Raw genomic sequence first — 20,245 nt, 5'->3', positions numbered from 1 at the left:
ACTTTGTTGTTTTCAATTTGGCGTCATGAACAGGAACAGGGCAGGGGTGTCTTTCTGCCACCATTTGTTACCAGGAGTTACACATTCTGTTTTTAGGCCATTGTTTGGTGCCATTCCAAAATTTCAAATCTTTTTTTAATCTCTTAGTGGGAGGGCATGTTTTCAGGCACAGCTGGGCCGTGTATCAATTAAAAGACTAAGCCGACTAAGGCACTGTCCTAGGTGTTAACGTGAGCATCTCGTTTCTTCTTGTTCATCACATTAATCAGACCATCACGTGGAAATCACTGCTTCCGCCTGTTAAAGAGTGAGTGTACGCTTTCATCAGATGGGACTCAGGAGCAGCAATTTCCCAAGTGCTCCCAGTTGCTTCAAAGGCAGACATTTTCACTGAACGAAAACCTTGCCGAAAATATGTAAATGGATTTCTCTTGGGTGTGTAGGTAGCCAGTCTGGTGTCCTGAAGCCGTAATAGAAATAACTTTCTTGTGGGCAAGATGAGGCTTTTGTAATCAAGGATCCCTCCTCCCTCCCTTCCTTCTTCTCTCTTTCTTTTTTGCAATAAATATGAAAACAATAAAATCATCTCAGTCGGGATCGTTTGAAATTTTGTATGCCATCTGAGATAAGAATCAAATTAAAGTTGTGGAAGTCTGGATTTTGAAATTCTGCATTATTCTCTTCCTCTGTGTCTTTGAAAGTGTGATCATAATATTTGGTTGAAGAAGGAATGGTATACGCAGAAAGTGTGAACTATTTTCAGCGTGCAAATTTTCGAATGAATGGAACTTAGAGTAACTTAAAATCCTAGATTTTCATGAAGTTAATCCATAGAAATGGAGCTGGCCAGGGCTTTCATGAGAGACACTCTCCTTTATCTTAGGTTTAAGTTAATTTTACACGCAATGATTATAATTTTATTTGTCATAATGTTGTGTTTTGATGGAAAGCTTTCATTAAGTAGAGAGCAACTTGCGTGGTTGTAAACACGAGCCAGGGGCAGTTGACGGTGCTGTGAGCTCCGCACTTCAGAGCTCCCCTCTTCCATCAAATAGCAAACACGTGGAGAACTAGGAATTGGTTATACGTGTGTCTTAGTCATCAGCGGTCATCTTGAGGGGCATCTCCTTTCCAGTTTTCTGTGTGAGCTATGATCTCTTCATAACCTCAGACTGCCTTTGCCTGTTGATTCCTAATAGTTAGTAGTCATGCAAATAACCTAACGAAAGATTTTCTTTAGAAAGAGGAGTTGAGGGAGCAGAGAATTTCTTACATATTAACTTTATCCTAAGGGATATTATTTAGCTTAGGTAACAGCTCTGTCTCAAAGTGTCTATCAGATGATTCTGATGTTTTGATTGATGGGATATGGCAATCTCGTGGTAGGTCTTTAATATTATATTGCCACTCTTTTAGAACATTACAGTAACTACTTCTGAATATCTTCTATATACAAATGGTTAGATTTTTAGAGTGGTCATATATAATCTGTCTTCTAAAATTATTTATTGACCGTATGAGAATAATAGAGTGGATGTCAAGTAAATATCATGTAGCAGGCTTGCGTATAAGACAGTGAAACCATTGATGTATGTGTGTGTGTGTGTGTGTGTGTGTATGTGTCTAGTACCGGGTACAGCACCATATATCTATATATCTATATCTGTGTATCTCCACACACACTGTGTTTTTGCCACGTACATACTTGCAGTCTTTATGTTAAGCAGGGTTGAAAACAATGCAGGAATATGAAAATGTATTTTGAAAACACAGGTATCCCTGAGAAGCAGTGTTTTCCTCTTTAAGACAGGATTGGTCTGTTCACAGCTGAGAGCTAGATGCAGGCGGGCCCTGGGCGGGGTGCTGGGCACAGCAGCGGCTGCAGGGGCAGAGGGACTCTGTCTTCACTGTGTGGCCTCTGCTCCCGGTCGGGCTGATCACCCCTCTGCTGGAGTGGAGGCAGCATGACCCGCCCCTCCCTGCTGCACAGAAACGCCGGAAGGAGTTGTGGGAGGGATTTCTGCTTTTACTTTTACGTCATGTTAAACAGACTGTGTTAGTATTGTTATTGCATTATTTAATTTAGAGGGTCCTACCATAAGCCAGGCTACTCACAGTCTCCCTTAAATTAGATTTTGGTTAGTTTCGCTAATTATTAAATGGCTGTAATAGTTATAACCCTAGTTCTTGACAGCAGATCATTCAGCATTCTTAAAGGAAGGAATCTTGGTTTGAATCGTTCCTTTCTTTAAATAGGCCTGCACAGCATCATATTTTCCTTTGAAGGTAAGGCTCAGGTTGATTACATGCTTCACTGACATGAGAAAGTCGACGGATTGGAAAAAAAAAAAAACAACCTCTATTTTTAGAAGCTGAAACCAGAACCATGCTTTTGGCATTGATGGTGAAGAGAAGCCCAGTAATTTAGGACTTGCGGTTTTATATTCTTTCTGAGTCCCTCAGTTTGCAGCCTTAGTTTTAGAGGTATACAAGTGGCTTTTTATGCTTGTCTGGAAAGTTTTCTATAGCAGAATGGAGTCATTTCTTTAAAAAGAGCTTAGAAATAGTAAAATAATAATTTAGATGTTATAAGTCAGTTCAAAGTTCAAAAACTTGATACAGTAGTTGGAAAAGATAGTAATAGAAGAATAAGGTACAGCTCTGCATCCCTAAATAAGAGCTAAGAATCAGAACCAGTGTGGGTGATTGACTTTCACTCATGTTAGCTGCAAAAAAACCCAGTGAAATACTTTAGAATAAGTCATGTACCATAGTGTTCATTGCAGCACTATTTACAATAGCCAGGACACAGAAGCAACCTAAGTGTCCATTGACAGATGAATGGATAAAGAAGATGTGGCACATATGTACAATGGAATCTTACTCAGCCATAAAAAGAAACGAAATTAAGTTATTTGTAGTGAGGTGGATGGACCTAGAGTCTGTCATACAGAGTGAGATAAGTCAGAAAGAGAAGAACAAATACCGTATGCTAACACATATATGGAATCTAAAAAAAAAATGGTTCTGATGAACCTAGGGGCAGGACAGGAATAAAGACACAGACACAGACAATGGACTTGAGGACACAGGGAGGGGGAAGGGTAAGCTGGGACGAAGTGAGAGAGTGGCATGGACATATACACTACGAAATGTAAAATAGATAGCTAGTGGGAAGCAGCTGCATAGCACAGGGAGATCAGCTCGGCGCTTTGTGTCCACCTAGAGGGGTGAGATAGGGAGGGTGGGAGGGAGATGCAAGAGGGAGGGGATATGGGGATATATGTACACGTATAGCTGATTCACTTTGTTATACAGCAGAAACTAACACAACATTGTAAAGCAATTATACTCCAATAAAGATGTTAAAAAAATATATTAAAAATGGACTTGACAGCACCAGAGGCTGATATAACTTAAACCATACACCTTTTTACCCTAGTTGTTGATATTTTGAGTATATACCTTTTTCAGTTATTGAGAAGGGGGATTTTATCACAACCCTAGCTTTTTAAGACTTTTTTCTTTTGTATAACTTATGCATGAGATATAGTTGTAAGAAGAACCATCTATTAAGAATCCTTTTTTTTTTGAGATCCATACTTTTTCCTGAGTATTTTCAAAATCAGTTTTATCTTTTCTAATCTGATAAGAAAGACCTACATTCACAAACAGCAAATATCAAAATCAGAAAAAACTTCCTGCTTTCAGCAGTCGTTTGGTATGATTTTAACACTTGTGCACATATCTGAGAGAGACGAACACATTTAACGAAAGACAATATCCCCTAGTGATAATATTGATATTTTTTCCTACTGTTAGTATCAGATATCTCCTCTTTATTATCCTTTTTTCATTTCTGAGAAGTTCGGTTTTCTTTTAAATTACTCTGAAGATTTTATAATAGGGCATCTGTCCTGAGAATACCATCTCTCTTTGTTATATGCAGTATTTGCACATCAGATACTTAAATCTTGTTTCTCTTCCACGCTGCAGATATTTATTTGCCGTCCTCATTGAAGGGCCTACTGCCCGATATGCGCATCACTTGTCTTTGGGAACAAGGTAGGTAGGAGATAAGGAAGGCAGCCCTCAGAAGAGATGAGCTGATTAAAACAGCTGCTAGGAACTTGCGTGGAAAGTGCTGCATCTCCCCACATATGGCACAGGGCATGCATTTGAGTTCTCCATGAACTGAGCACATTTCCTCTTAAAGACCTGAAGACCTGTCTACCCAGTGAGTCATTCTGAATAATTATGGATGAGAGAATGCCCCGTTTTCATTTATTATCACTAGGGGATATTGTCTTTGGTTAAGTTTGTTTGTCTCTCTGTAACCAACCTTGGACCCTTCAATCAATAGAAATTGTGAAGAGGCCAGATGAAATTCAGCGAAGGCTTTATTGGTACTGATGCTGCAGCACAAGGGAACTAAAAAGAGTAACAGGTGCCCTTGCTTGTTCCTGTGGGGCGGGGGTTGGGGGAGGTACAAGGTGGTCCCTTAAATAGGGTGAGGCTGGGGGCGGATTGGTGGGTCAGGCTGGAGGGGTGGCTTAGGTTGTCTGCCCAGCCGCTTGGTGGTGCTCTGTGCAGGGGGCACGTGCAGTACTCTGCTTTTGCTCCCAGCTCCTCAGAAGTGGCAGTTGGTCTGTGGCCTTTTTGAATCTTATTTTTCATAATTTGCCCCAACTGCGCTTGGCCTGCATAAGGTAGTTTTTAGTCCCTTATAATTTCTTCATATTCTGTTGCTGGAGGAGACATTTGTCCAGGTGCAAACACTCTTGTAAAGGGTCCGAGGTCCTAGCCTGTCTCATCTCCCAGGTATGTGCACAAGTGTTAAAATCATACCAAACGATTGCTGAAGCAGGAAGTCTTTTTTTATTTTGATATTTGCTGTTTGTGAATGTAAGCCTTTGTTAGCAGATTAGAAAAGGTAAAAATGATTTTGAAAGTACTCAGGATCAGTAACAACGAAAGGAACTGAACATTCTCTTACCTTCACTGTAGTGAGAGGACAGATTGGTAAAATTTTTTCTAGAGGCTGTTTTGTAATATGTGTCCAAGTTTAAGATACATATGCTCTGCTCTTAGAGCTAGCAATTCTACTTCTAAGTGTATGTACCAAGGAAATAGTAGACAGGTGGGGAAAGTTATATGTATAAGAATTTTAACATTATTTATAATAGAGAAAAAAGGAAACAAGTATTTTTCAATAGAGGATTAGTTAAATTATAGCACTTCATACAAGGGAATATTATGACGCTGTGAAAAAGGTCATTCATGTTCTATTTATATTGTCATTGAAAAATATTCATCATATACTACTACTACATGAGAAGATTACAGAATGATCCCTTTTGTTTCTAAAATAAATATTTATGGATGTATATTTTGAAGTCTGCTTATACACTGAATTGCTATTTACAGTGGTTATGTTTTTGTGGAAGGGAGAGAATGACAAGGGGCCTCTCTAAATTCTAACCTGTGCCTTTCTGTAAGGTTTAAAATTTTACATCGACTTGTATTGCTTTCATAGCCAAAGGAAATAGTAAAGATATTTACATTCTGAAGAACAGAAGAATACACACCTTGGGAGCAGGCAGGATAGCGTTGATCTCTGTGTAGACCTTCTCTCTTCCTGGAGAGTTTGGGTAGCATTTGATGAAGCGTATCATGAGCAATCTCAAACCCGTCTCATGTGTTCCTTCCGCAGTGAGGAGGCTGCTGACATCTGGCATCGTGATTCAGGTGTTTCCACTGCATGACAATGAAGCCCTGAAGAAGCTGGAGGACACCTGGTATACTCGGTTTACCTTAAAGTATCAGCCTATAGGTATGTGTCAGCGCCTGCTCTCTTAGAGAAGAGGAAGACGCAGCAGTGGTGGTTTCCCTCTTGGGTAGATACTTAACGCTGTGCTGGGTAGGGCTCACCAGCTGCACGTGGGCAAAAAATTGGTGAGGAGGATAGAGGGGTTACATGACCTATTTGTTTATTTTATTTCTGATACCATTTTAGATGAATGGAATTACAGGCTGTTACTGAATTTCACCAACGATACAGGCAACCCAGAGTGGCCTTCATGAGTACGTGTCAGATTTGTTGTAGAACATACTTTATAAGAATCTAGTTTGACCGTGAATATTTTGTGTTTGAAAATTTCTGTTTCTTTAGAGCTAATCAGTGGGCCAAGCTGCGCTCATTCTTAGTGGCAGACTAGCAGGCCTAAACATCTTTTGAGGTAGTGTATAAGGATCTTGGTGTGCATTACTGGAACTGTCCATTTTCTCTGAAGACAGAAGAATAACCATTAATTTATTCGGTGTGTGTTGAGCATTACTCTGTGTAAACTTCTGTCAATATGGATGTTCAAGTTTTTTTGGTTCAGTTATGTCTTTTAAGCATAAGGATTATATTTAAGATGGTAGTTTTCACCATAAGCTTTACTATCAGTTTTTCTTTAAAGGACATTGCCTTTTTGACTTTGTTTAAAGGAATTCCTCTCAAATTTTCTTTCTAATTGCCATTTCTGAAAACAATTATTATAATATTGTAACAGTGAACATAAATCATTTTTAAGGTCAAATTTTGAAATTGCATTTTGAATTTTTTCTTGTATTCTTTGAAAGGAAAAATGTTTGTTTTTGATAGTTCCAGGTGATGTAATAGTCATTTTATGTTACGCTTAGGACATTTTTTCACCTTGTTTAGCATTTAGGTGGCAGTAAATTTAAATATTGCCTCTAGGTCTTGTGAGTGACCGTATCCAGTAGCTACTTCTTAGAAAGTGAGGGGGAAAAAGTGAGTTGACGGTGAAGGCTGAGCATGGGTGTGGTAGTGGCTTAGAGGCCTCTAGGAGTGCTGGGACTGAAGATAGTAGCTGGGGCTCAGGAAAATTTTGAACTTCTCCCTGAGGTCAAAAGAGAGAGGTGGTCTGATTTGGAGCCCAAGGACCATGAGTGGCTTTTTTTTTAATCTTTTAACCTGATTCTTTTTTTTTTTTTTAATATTTATTTATTTATTTATGGCTGTGTTGGGTCTTCGTTTCTGTGCGAGGGCTTTCTCTAGTTGTGGCAGGCAGGGGCCACTCTTCATCGCGGTGCGTGGGCCTCTCACTATCGCGGCCTCTCTTGTAACCTGATTCTGATTTGAGGTTACCTCATCATACCCACTGTTTGAACATGCTCCTGAGTTAGTAGAAGAATTAAGGATAGGGGAAAATAGTATCCCTGTTTACTCTAAACCATCCACATAGACTGATCTGACACATTATCTTAAAAAAAAAAAAAAGAAAAAAACACAATGTTTTAACTTCATGTAATTAACCAAGAAATACTAACTCTATTATACCTCCCTCACCCACTGCATCCCACCTTGGTCCCAGTGCAAGATGCTTTTACAATCTAGGCAGTCACCCATGTAGATGTGGCCGGCAAAGGACACAGTGTTCATGACCTCTTTTGGGTTAGCTAGCCGATGTTGCTTGGCCCTTCTTCTGTCCAGTGCATTTATCTACATGAAAGTATAGATAAATGTATTCCATGTATTCTAACAGTTAATGTGTAGAATATTGTTTTATGCTTTTGCATAATTTTTCTTCAGGGTATTGAAAAGTTTGCTGTGACATATTGATGAAAGTTTACAGCTTTGAGTAGGGGGGAGCAGGATACTGTGGAGGAGGAGTCTTCTTTGAAAATAACCTCTATAACTCTAGTATTAAAGGGAGAGAAAAGTGGGGAGCATAAAGTAAACCCCCAAATTAAGATGGTTCATTGGCCACGGCTGAATTTAAACTAGGACCTTGGAGATTGAGGATGAGCCCGAGGTGAGTTCTTCCTTGTGAAGAAGGCATCCACCAGATGAGAAGGTGAAGAGAAGCAGGCCCGAAGCAGCCCCAGCAGATGTGGCCTGAGCCCTGAGCTGGGGGAAGTGTCAGGCTTATTGCTATAGAGACAAGCGAGGTCTTTGTACTTCATGGAGGATGGATGTACCATCACACACCGATTGGGAAATAAGGGTTTTAAATGATCCCCACTTAAGTAAAAAAGTGAATAAGCTTACTTGAAATGATTTTTTTAAAAAATCAAGTCTTTGCCAGTCGGGACTTAAGGTCCTTTTTTTCCTTTCGTTGTAGATAGTATTCGTGGCTACTTTGGAGAAACAATCGCTCTTTACTTTGGATTTTTGGAATATTTCACTTTTGCCTTAATCCCTGTGGCAGTCCTTGGGCTACCTTACTACCTGTTTGTGTGGGAAAACTATGACAAGTATGTGGTCTTCGCCTCGTTCAACCTGATCTGGTCCACAGTGATCCTGGAAGTGTGGAAGCGCGGCTGTGCCAGTATGACCTACAGGTGGGGGACCCTGGTCATGAAGAGACAGTTTGAGGAGCCCCGGCCGGGATATCACGGGGTCCTGGGTATCAATTCCGTCACCGGCAGGGAGGAACCACTGTACCCCAGCTACAAGAGACAGTTGCGCATTTACCTGGTCTCCCTGCCGTTTGTGTGCCTCTGTCTCTATTCCTCTCTGTTTGTCATGATGATTTACTTTGACATGGAGGCCTGGGCCTTGGATCTACATGAGAACAGCAGGTCCGAGTGGACCAGTATCTTGTTGTATGTGCCCAGCATCATCTATGCCATCGTGATTGAGATCATGAACCGCCTCTATCGATATGCTGCCGAGTTTTTAACTTCATGGGGTAAGACTCAGTGCTTTGAATTTATGTCTTATTTGCCTATAAGAAATATTGCTTCGATCATAGGATTCATGTAACTGCTACCTTGCAAAGAAGATAGATGTTGCTCTGGGCTCATTCTAGAGACATAAGGAAAAGTCATCGGCTCTGGGAGCTCTGATGATCTCCAGGTCACGGTTCTCACGGCTCTCATTTATTGTTAGTTACCATGTCCAAGGTGCCCTGCTAAGCACTTTATCCATAGTTCCTCATTTTCACCTGCCCAGGACACCATGAAATAGAAGTTATTTCACGATTTTATGGCTAAAGATACTGAGAATTAACAAAGTTTAGGCAGCAAATGGTAGAGCCAGGCTGGTCCAACCTGTGCTCCTAATACTGTATCGTGTTTTATGCTAAGGATAAAATCAGTTGAATTATCTCCACAATACTCTGGCTGAAAGAACTATGTCTGGGATCTGAAAACCAGTTGTGTAGTTGTGTGGGGCCTGCCATTGAACTCAGTGAAGGCAGGTGTTCTTGTCTGTCTCTGTAGTAAAAGAGGAACTTGGTTATAGTTTTGAAAAGGTCTTGATGGGCCATTCACTCATTAATTAATTTATTCATTCAAACAAATAAATAGGTTATATTAATCCCTAGGAAGAAGTCTAGGCCTTAACTTCATGGACCAGAAAGGTATTTTAAATTCTTTTTGTTAGTCAAATAACGACAGCTGCCATTTATTGAGTGCTTTCCTTGAGCTGATGCTGGGGTTTGGTAGTATGTCTAATCCTGACGGTGACCCTGGGAGGAGGGTGGTGTCAGCCCTGTTTTGTAGGCAAGGAGGCTGAGTGTCAGGAGGTTAAGTGACTTGCCCAAGGTCAGATAGTGGCTGAGTTGACGTTCAAATCCAGGTCAGCCGAACATTGCCTCTCTGTGCAAGGTGATACTTCTGTTCAGAATCTTCCTTTTTTGTCCTTTTGCCCTGCTGTCTTGGGACCTGCACAGTGTCTCCTTTTCTTAGGGTGGAAATTTGAGTTTCCTTTTAAGATAATCCTTATAAACTTTATTTATTACCCTACTCTTTAGAGATTGCTCTCAGTTTTGCTATTACCGCTGATACAGTGTCTTTTTCTGGTAACTGTGGGATCATTTGCCAACACTTACTACATTTCTTTATTGCAGTAATATTCAAAAAATAATTTCGGACCACGGTGCTATTGCAGTATCTTGAAAACTGTGTCTTAAATTTAGTTTCTTTTTTGTTTGATGTTCTTGGTGGTGAGCAGTAGCCTGGCGCGTTTACTGACTGAGGCTCTGTTTTTGAACATCTCTGCCCTCAGCACAAGTCTCACATTACTTCATGACAATGCTCCCATTCTGCTTTCTTACCTGAGAGACATTACCTCTCCTTTTTAATATTTTAGAGAATCACAGATTGGAATCTGCCTACCAGAATCACCTAATTCTGAAAGTGTTAGTGGTAAGTAGATCTTTTATATACAAGTCCATTGTACTTTTGAAACTAACACATACTACTTAATATTTAGGAGTATAAATATGAAGACTTGATTCCGATTTAAGGCATCAGGTAGTTAATATACTCTGTCCAAGTAGGCAAGGATTGATTAATGTGTGTTTACATAAACGTTCAACAGTCTTATTACAAATGTGCACATGGTATAAGACTTTAAACGTAGAAATCAGTATTATAGCCAATTTCCAATTATTTAAAAAAACTACTTTATAGACACGTTTCTATTATTTTCCTTTCGGTGACTTGGGTTTGAATGTTTCATTTTTCAGCAAGCCTTCCAGTTATCCACCTTCTGTTTAGTGATGGAGCATTAAATTATTATTTTTTAAAAATTTTGTCTAAGACATTTCCAAAGTCCCAAGAGGTTCCCAGCATGTTTCGAAGAGTAGGAGGAAAGGGATGGAGGGAAGGCACTGTGTAACCTGCTTGCTGTTTGTGTAAAAGCGCACACATTATGCCTCTTCCCACCATTATTAGAAATAACAAAGAGGTACCGCCTGAAATCACCTTGTTTATCCGGAGATTACCTCAGCCGTCTGTAACATAGCTGAGAATCAAGGAAGAGTGCATCAGGAGTCCTCTGAACTATCCACTGAAATTGATTTAACCCCGTCCATGTACTTTACTCCCAGGCCCTCGCTTAGAAAGAGCCTTTGTTCCAGCTGTAGAAGTCATTCTGAGAAGCTTATTTATCTCGTTTTTCCATCCTTAAAAGATGAGAAACCACCATTAGGAAGGTGATTAGGTTTCTGGAAGTAAATTTATAGAGGCAAGAGCCCGGAAGGAAATGGAAAACCTCTCATAAATAGGTAATGAGAATTCAACAATTTCAGCAATTTGGACATGAGAAAAGGGGCAAGCGGCCATCCATATCTAAAAAGGCTCCGAAGGCCTCACTCTAGCCGTGTAAAATAATTTATATTCAAAATGTTGGTGCTGAGTCAGCAGGGATGTTCCGTTCTGTGTTCTCTGTGTGAGAAAACAAGCAGCAGAACGTGTAATGCATTAAAAGCTTCATCCAAAAAGATCCCAATATGGAGCTTTTGCCCTTAGAGGTAAAACACTCCATTTGTCTTAAAGAATTTAGTTATTTGTAAGACTTGATTATTCTCTGATGGTGCCAGATACAATGTCAGGTGACTGTCTTGTAAAGAGACTCATCCCTTAGAGTGTGTTCGTCCTCCACTGTGTGTGCTAGCTCTCTCCCTTCCTTTTCAGTCTTGTGCGGAGAGCGTTTCTCAGCCTTCCGAGCTTTTGCTTTTCAACTTCTACTCTAACTCAGCACCCCCGTCCCTACCCCTACCTCCCCCTACCCTGTGGCCACATTGTGGTACACAGTAATACAGACAATATGCCCTTCTCCAGTGACTCCCACTTCCCTCACTAATGAAGTGGTCATGCTGTGCACAGAGCAGTCTTTTGTCTCGGAAAGTGATGCCGCACAGGAGGAAGTAGCCAGCGTGCGGCTGGGGGGCAGGAAGGAAGCCCATCAGTCCTGGGGGCAATGGCAGGCTCTTGAGCAGGGGAACTACTTGAAGAAATGGCACCTGTTGTGGTGGGATCTCCACCCCACTCCCCGCACCCCTACCCCTGAACCATGTGTCTGGGCAGGGCAGTCTCAGGCCCATGGTGACAAAGATGCTGCCCGGGCCAGGCTGGTTGTTCTGGCTGATCTCTCTTGCTAGTGCCCCTCGGCTACGTAGGTGTCTCTCTGGGGGTCGTGGGGATCTCAGGTCCCTTGGCACAGAGAGGCTTCCAGGGCTGGACTGCTTGTTGGGGCAGGGCCCTCCCTTCTGGTGCTGCCTGGCCACCCCACCCGGTATCTCTCCGTGGGGCAGGGGAGTGGCAGGGCGGAAGGGAGGGAGAGCACATCCCCTCGCAGCTTGTTAGTGGGGGTCCTCGTCAGTCTCCCTGTTAGTGCTTCTGGGCTTGCCCGTTGTCAGGACTCCTATTCTGAGCGGGGTGGGCAGGAATGTGCCTCCCTGCTGCCTGGGTTACTAGGTTGGGGGTGGGAGATGCTGGGCCTTGGACTCTCTTTTGTAAGAAAGTAGTAGGGACGTAAGATGCGCTGGTGCTGTGTTGTTCCTTCAGCCCTGGGGTCCCAAACCTGTTCTTCCTCTTAGCACCTTTCAGAGCTCTCCTTTGGTTGCCTCTCGCGATATTTCGAGTTCATAGATGTGCTTAGCGAGGGGGAGTAGGAGAAACACGTCCAAGCCACCTTGTCTGGACCGGAAGTCCCTCATTACGTTTTTTAATGTGATTTTTATAGTTGTAATGAAGTACTGTGATGCAATATTAAATATTGCTATCTTTTTTTTTTTGGCAGTTCAACTTTTTAAATTGCTTTGCCTCACTCTTCTACATTGCCTTTGTCCTGAGGGATATGAAGCTTTTGCGTCAGGTGAGTGTGAAAAAACAGAAAGGTATCAATTTTTTAGGTTTTAGATGTGGTTTCCTATATTCAGGTAATGTAATTGTCTTCCCATTACTATCTTTATAAATAAAATTATTAAATTTTGTGTACTTCTAAGCCCAATTCTAAATAAACAACCATTAACAATTGCACCGTGTATTATACTCAACTGGAAAGAAATTTGTTGAAGCTAACCAACTTGCAAAATAAATCATGTAGAGCACAAAATCAAATATAGAGTTCATATCAAAGCTTGTAAGAGCAATTTTAACAGCAAAATGTGTTCATTAATTGAACTTCTGTGTGTGTCTCAAGTAATGGTATAACCTTAAATAGTTCTTTCACATTTCTTTTTTTTTAAAATTTAATTTAATTTTATTATTTTTGGCTGCATTGGGTCTTCATTGCTGCATGCAGGCTTTCTCTGCTTGTGGTGAGTGGGGGCTACTCTTCGTTGCAGCACACGGGCTTCTCATTGCGGTGGTTTCTCGTTGCAGAGCACAGGCTCTAGGCATGCGGGCTTCAGTAGTTGCAGCACGTGGGCTCAGTAGTTCCGACACGCGGACCCTAGAGTGCGTGGGTTTCAGTAGTTGTGGTGCACGAGCTCAGTAGTTGTGTCTCGCTGGCTCTAGAGCACAGGCTCAGTAGTTGTGGTGCTCGGGCTTAGTTGCTCTGCGGCACGTGGGATCTTCCTAGCCCAGGGATCAAACCTATGCCCCCTGCATTGGCAGGTGGATTCTTTTTTTTTTTTTTAATAAATTTATTTATTTTATTTATTTATTTTTGGCTGTGTTGGGCTTTCGTTGCTGTGCACAGGCTTTCTCTAGTTGCGGCGAGTGGGGGCTACTCTTCATTGCAGTGCATGGGCTTCTCATTGCGGTGGCTTCTCTCGTTGTGGAGCACGGGCTCTAGGCATCTGGGCTTCAGTAGTTGTGGTACATGGGCTCAGCAGCTGTGGTTCGTGGGCTCTAGAGCGCAGGCTCAGCAGTTGTGGCACACGGGCTTAGTTGCTCCGCGGCATGTGAGATCTTCCCAGACCAGGGGAGACGGTGTCAAGTGGGATCCGTGTCCCCTGCATTGGCAGGCGGATTCTTAACCACTGTGCCACCAGGGAAGCCCCCGCAGGATCCTTAACCACTGTACCACCAGGGAAGTCCCACACATTTCATTTTTAAATTAATAAGTTGTTGAACTTTAGAGACCAGCAGATCCTATGCACTGCTGTATTGTTTCTGAAATGTTTAAGAAAGATGACATATTTTGTTGTGTTACCATTTCTGGATCACATGATAATAGTGAATAATAAATTATTGCTTTCTAATTTCTCTTTTTTATACTTGAGCCACCTACCAGTAAGGGCTCTTCCTTCCTGGTTTTAATATACTGTGATTGTTAGTGAGCAGAGTCTCAAAGCCTAGGCTTCTTAATCTTTATATGAGAGCTTGGGATCATTTTTCAAGGAATTTAAAAATTTGTATAACAGAGAAAGTTAAAAGATTTTGTAGTTACGGTTCTAAGAGCTTGCATAAAAGTAAATATTGTGTTCTTAGTATTTAAAAAATTATTTTTGAAAATACTACATTTGAAATCGATAGGTTAGATGTACATACCTTTTCCAATCCCACCATTATTGTATTAGTGAGGTATGACTCCTCATTTCTTATAATTTAGAGAATCTCCTTTATTTAACAGGGGACAGGGGGATGGGGGAAGTCTCTTTAAAACATAGAATTTTAATATCAGCTAAGGTGGTTTGTGATGGAAACACTGATACCTATCTGGGGAAAGTGGAAATTGACACAGTACCTCTGGGAACTACTTGGGCAACTTTGCCAAGAACGTTAATCCATCCCTAGTAAATCATCAGATGTGGGGTGAAGATTCATGTACGTAGGTAAGGGGCAGCATTTATAATAGTCGGGGTTGGGAATAATACTTAAATTCAACAACAGTGCATGAGCTAAGTAAAAAAGAATTATTCATGACATGGGAAAGTGCTCACAATATAGTAAGTGAGAAAAGAAATCTACAAAGCTGTTTATATATAGGATGATTCTACTTTTATTTTTACATATGATTATAAAGAAATATTTAGGAGACTTCCCTGGTGGTGCAGTGGTCAGGAATCCACCTGCCAATGCAGGGGACACAGGTTCAATCCCTGGTCCGGGAAGATCCCACGTGCCGTGGAGCAACTAAGCCCGTGCACCCCAACTACTGAGCCTGCGCTCTAGAGCCCGCGAGCCACAACTACTGAAGCCCGTGCGCCTAGAGCCCGTGCTCCGCAACAAGAGAAGCCACTGCAATGAGAAGCCCGCGCAACGCAATGAAGAGTAGCCCCCGCTCGCCGCAGCTAGAGAAAGCCCGCGCAGAGCAACAAAGACCCAATGCAGCCAAAAAATAAATTAATTTAAAAAAAAAATTTAGAACGTTAGTAGTGGTTCTGACATGGTTGTGGAATTAAGGGTGACTTTTTTTTCTATCTTTTAAGTTTTTCTACAGTGAGGGAGGATATATTAATTTTATAATAATAAGTTGTGGCTAAACTTTTTTCAAAGTTGGTGACATCATTTAGACTCACATGTTGCAGCCAGGATGAGATAATAAAAAACACAATTTCAAGTTAATTTGTTCTCCTACCGACTCATAACCAGTTTTTTATTATAATCTTAATTATAATCTTTTTGTATTTTAGTCTGTCTTTCCTGTGAAAAAACAATAAATTAGAAACATCATTCTAACACCTAGCTTTTCCAATACTAGCTTTTATAACATAATAGTATACTATTTGTTGAAGATTCTTTTTTTTTACTGCATAATTATACACATGCTTTGGTTTTGTTAAGCCACATTGCCAAATATCATTTATGTGCTTCTCTTTAGAGCTTGGCTACTCTCCTGATTACCTCCCAGATCTTTAACCAAATTGTAGAATCTCTTCTTCCTTACTGGCTCCAAAAGAAGCAGCATGTGAAGGTAAAGAAGAAGGTGCAAGCTTTAAAGGCAGACATCGATGCTACATTATATGAACAGGTCGTTCTGGAAAAGGAGATGGGAACTTACTTGGTAAGTTTGAATATTGCTGAATTAAACATTGATTGAAAGTGAATAACAGTCGTGTCCAGACTGTATACAACAAATAAGTAAACACTCATTGTCTCAGGTGTGACTATTTTGTAAGTGCTTTCCAGCCAGTTTCCTTAACATGAACTACTTTAAAGTTAAAAAGATGGAACTGTGTATCAAAATGCTGCTATCTTGTACCAGAAGTTACGCCTAACATCCAAAGGATGAGTCCAGTGAATTACGAGACTGCTCTGCTGAGGGTGGTGGGAATGTTTCACAGACGGCAGAGCAAGGCAGAGGTGAGATGGCCGTGGAGCCATTGTTTGCTCTGGACACTTTAAACTGAAAGAAAAAATTGAAGCCTATCGCTAAGAGTGGAATGCTAATCTGAAGATTAATTTATAATATAGTTTAAATTACGTAGTGCTGTGGTAAATATAAAATAGTTCTTTTAAGACAGAATTTCTGAATTATTTTTAGGAACTCCAAGTAGGTCATTGGAGGTTCTTAAACCTAAACATGTATTTAGCAAATGTTTACTGAGTTCTGACTACATTCGGTATATCTCTTTTGAGGGGGTCAGGTGTTGGGGTCATGTTTGCTTTAGGTCATTGTTTCTTATATCCTGCCCCTTCCTTCTGGGTGTGATATTCTTCTTAGTGAAATAGATCCTTTAGTGAGGGTCCATTATTGTTAAACTTTCATAGTCTTGGTTTTCATCATGAATGAATGAGTCTCCTGATTCCTGAATTTCTTGGCTGACTTTCATAGTTTTTCTTGTATGCCTAAGAATTTTAGTTTGTATGTTTATCTTGAGCAGGAGTTTATTCTCTCTCTCTCTCTCCCTGCTTTCTTCTCTCTGTCTTATTTTTGCAGTCCCCTCTGCCCCACCCCCTAGTCCAGAACCAGGAGTTTGTAGCCCAGAGCTCGCATCCCATCTTGTGATGATGGTGGAGATTCTGCAGAGCCAGCAGGTAGCATGCTGTTGACACAAGCTGTAGTTCCAGGGCAGCAGCTGTGGCTTTTTTCAGGCCCCTTTAAGGGTAGGGGACCACTGTTCTCACCCGTGGTTTTGCTCAGATAGCCTGCTTCCAGGTACACGCTAGAGGAGTGGGGTGCCTTTGGTTCCCCTGCCCTAAGGATTCAGATCCTGGCCACCGTGGCCAGCCTGTGGACGGAAGCCTGGCCAGGCTTCTGATTACTATCTTGTACTTTGTTCCATTTCTCGCTTGGGCAGCTGATTTTTTTTGTTTTTGAGTGGTGATATTCTTTTGATTAAAATAAACATATATGTACTAGCATTTTCTATTATTGCTGTGTTTGGGGGAGAAGATGATTCAAAGTATAAACTTACAGCATATCTTGACCAGCAGCACTTTTTATGTTTATACATGAAGTATCAGAGAAACACACACGCGGGCAGTTAAGAGTTAAAGAAAATAGCACTTGGGCACAATGTTGATCGGGTGCTGGCTTACTGTGGGTTACAAGTCAGTCTAATTCACATAGTGTCAGAATCCTTTCCTCACTTGTTCTGGGGGGTAGTATTTTGGGCCATATTTATTTTTTCCCTTCATTTTCTCACAGAAACTAAACCACCATTCTTTCCCCCGAGTGCTTTATTCCATCCCCTCTCTCATTGCCCCAGGCCCACCTGGAGCTCCCGTGTTTCCTGCTTCCCCCTTCTCCCCTTCCTGTTTCAAACCAAGCAAACCCCTCACGTCCTTGGCTATTTTTGTCCTGTCTCTTTCCTGCCCTTGCCAATTTCTTGAAATAATTCTTCTCCATGTTGTCATCTCTACGTCCCTGCTTCTCTTCCCGTGGTCAATGAGAACCCGCTCTCAGCTCTTCTTTTTCTCTGAATCGTTTGGGCAGACAGCATCGTCCCCTAAAGTGACCAGAGCCAAGCTCGCAGTCTTCTCCAGACCAGTTCCTCCCCCCTTCCTCAGGCTCAGCGAATGGTACACAGTAATACAGACAATATGCCCTTCTCAAAGCTGTTTTAATTCATCTAAGAACGTATGCTGACAAGGTGACAAAATCTTACATCTTACCTTTTTAGTATCTCATGATATCCAATAATACGTTTATGAAGGAAGGTAAGGCAGGCACTGCTTTTCTCACGTTAATAATAGGCAGATGAAGCTCCGTGTTATTTTTTTTAATTTATTAATTTTATTTATTTATATTTGGCTGGGTTGGGTCTTCATTGCTGTGCGCGGGCTTTCTCTAGTTGCGGCGAGCAGGGACTACTGTTGTGGTGCGTGGGCTTCTCATTGCTGTGGCTTCTCTTGTTGCGGAGCACGGGTTCTAGATGTGTGGGCTCAGCAGTTGTGGCTCGCAGGCTCTAGAGCGCAGGCTCAGTAGTTGTGGCGCACAGGCTTAGTCGCTCCACGGCATGTGGGATCTTCCTGGACCAGGGCTCGAACCCGTGTCCCCTGCGTTGGCAGGCATGTTCTTAACCACTGCGCCACCAGGGAAGTCCGAAGCTCTGTGTTATTAATCACCTGGTGACTAAATCAGAGACAAGATTCAAGACTTTGCTTTTCTCTTCAGAGTCTATTATTCAGCACAGGCTCTCTGATAGGAAGTTAAGGAAATAGTATACTAATTTCTCTCGCAGGCCTTGGGTCTGTGTGTGAATGCTGGGGTTAACAGTGAGTGCCTCTCCTTAGTAACTTAACTTGCTTGCAGGGACCCGCGTTATCTGACTGTTTTTCCCTCCTCATCTCCTACAAGTTCCTCCTTTACTCTCTTTGTGGAAATGACATCAGGTATTTTCTATTTCAACTCTCCCCATATATTTGGAAAGGGGGAGATGCTTTGGGGGCTCATTTGTTCTAGATCGTCGTTTGCTATGCACTCATCCTTCCCTCCGGGTATATTTTTCTCCTCACTGAAACCAATGAGCTTAAAATTGTATTTTCTGTAATCTCATCCTGAGTGCTATATATGAATCTAAAACAATGTTGCCAAGCTTTGGGGAAAAGCAGTTTGAGACTTAAAAAACTTGATTCTAAAAAGTCATACTTGCTTACTTACTGTAGAAAACTTGGAAAATGTAGGACAGAGTATAAAGAAAAAGACATTCTCCATGATGTCTCCACTAGGGGTGATCCACTGGGGTCTCCCGACCCTGTTCCTCCAGCCACAGGGCCAGGGCTGTATAGCCCCTCTGATCTCACTGTGCACTGCTGTTCCGTTCCTGGGAACAGTTCACGTGCAACTGCATAGCTGCGTGAGGCTGAATTTTCATGATCAGTATTCCAACCAGAACAGCATGTTGCCACACAGCAAATGAGCTGCCCTCTAGTGAGCTAGACGTTGAAGAGGTTTGCCAAAAACGTAATTGAGCGCCCCTCTCCGCACCAGACATTTTTTGTTTTGGAAAATGTAATGATTTTTCAAACAATACTTTATTAATGTTAATATGCTTTTTATTATTGAAATGAATCAATGGGAAATATTTTTTAAGTTCTGAGTTTTAATTTCTAACACAGTAAATAACACTAGGTATAATAACTCCCATGAACAAAAAGTCTTTGGTGCCCTCAGTGATTTTAAAGAGTTTAAGGCTTTGGGGACCTGAAAGTTTGAAAACTGCAGATCTAGAATAATTCCCACTCCTTTTTGTTTTTCAGAACATTAGCTTTTGTGAAGCGGATTTGTCCCATTTGTTACTCCCTAAGATTCAAGTTCAGCAGTTTTGGAGGTATACCTCCATTGTACCCCATCAGGAGGCATTGATGGCAGGTTGACCCTTGTGTGGGGCTGCCTTGTTAGATCACGTGATTGACTGGGTGACAGACAGTTTGCAAAGTTTCTTTTACACTTTGTGTTGAATAGGTTATCTGTGGTAGATTCTTTAAGACTATCCTATTCCCTATAAATGGTAGCTCTTTAAAAATAGTTTCTAATCGTTTGTTGCTGGCATATAGGAATGCTGTTGGTTTTTGTATTTTTTATCCGGAAACTCTGCTGAATTCTCCTATTTTTTTGGATTTTATTAGGTTTTCTATGTACACAGTTATTTCACCTACAAATGAATAATGGCTAGGGATTTCCCTGGTGGTCCAGTGGTTAAGACTCTGTGCTTCCACTGCAGGGGGCGCGGATTCAATCCCTGGTTGGAGAACTAAGATCTTGCATGCTACATGTTGTGGCCAAAAAAGGCTGATTTTTAATTTTTATTTTTATTTTATTGAAGTATAGTTGATCTACAATGTTGTGTTAATCTCTGCTGTATAGCAAAGTGATTCAGTTATATATATACATATATATATATGTATATATATATATATTCTTTTTCATATTCTTTTCCATTATGGTTTATCACAGGATATTGAATATAGTTCCCTATGCCACACAGTAGGACTTGTTTATCCATCCTATATGTAATAGTTTGCGTCTGCTAATCCCAAACTCTCAGTCCTTCCCTTCCCCACCCCCTTCACTAATGGCCATTTTGTTTCTTCCTGCAGTCCTTATACTTTTTATTATTTATTTATTTGGCTCACTAATATGTTCAATACAATTTGGACAGAAGTAGTT

The 20,245-nt window shown here is 41.2% G+C and overlaps 1 protein-coding gene across 3 annotated transcripts in view; it reads left to right on the top strand.

The window, feature by feature from the left end:
* ANO10 (anoctamin 10) overlaps positions 1 to 20,245 on the top strand; it is a 235,325-nt gene that overhangs the window by 22,266 nt on the left and 192,814 nt on the right. For all 3 annotated transcript variants that reach the window (XM_082348547.1, XM_082348549.1, XM_082348548.1), the window contains exons 5-9: positions 5,714 to 5,833; positions 8,133 to 8,702; positions 10,106 to 10,161; positions 12,542 to 12,616; positions 15,512 to 15,694. In XM_082348547.1, the coding sequence (XP_082204673.1) occupies positions 5,714 to 5,833; positions 8,133 to 8,702; positions 10,106 to 10,161; positions 12,542 to 12,616; positions 15,512 to 15,694 (1,004 nt within the window). The remainder of the gene's footprint in view (positions 1 to 5,713; positions 5,834 to 8,132; positions 8,703 to 10,105; positions 10,162 to 12,541; positions 12,617 to 15,511; positions 15,695 to 20,245) is intronic.

This window comes from Balaenoptera borealis, assembly GCF_965194805.1.
Source record: "Balaenoptera borealis genome assembly, chromosome: 12".
Lineage (NCBI taxonomy): Eukaryota > Metazoa > Chordata > Mammalia > Artiodactyla > Balaenopteridae > Balaenoptera > Balaenoptera borealis.
Note: the sequence above shows the minus strand (reverse complement) of the source record. Positions and strands in the feature narration are given on the sequence as shown.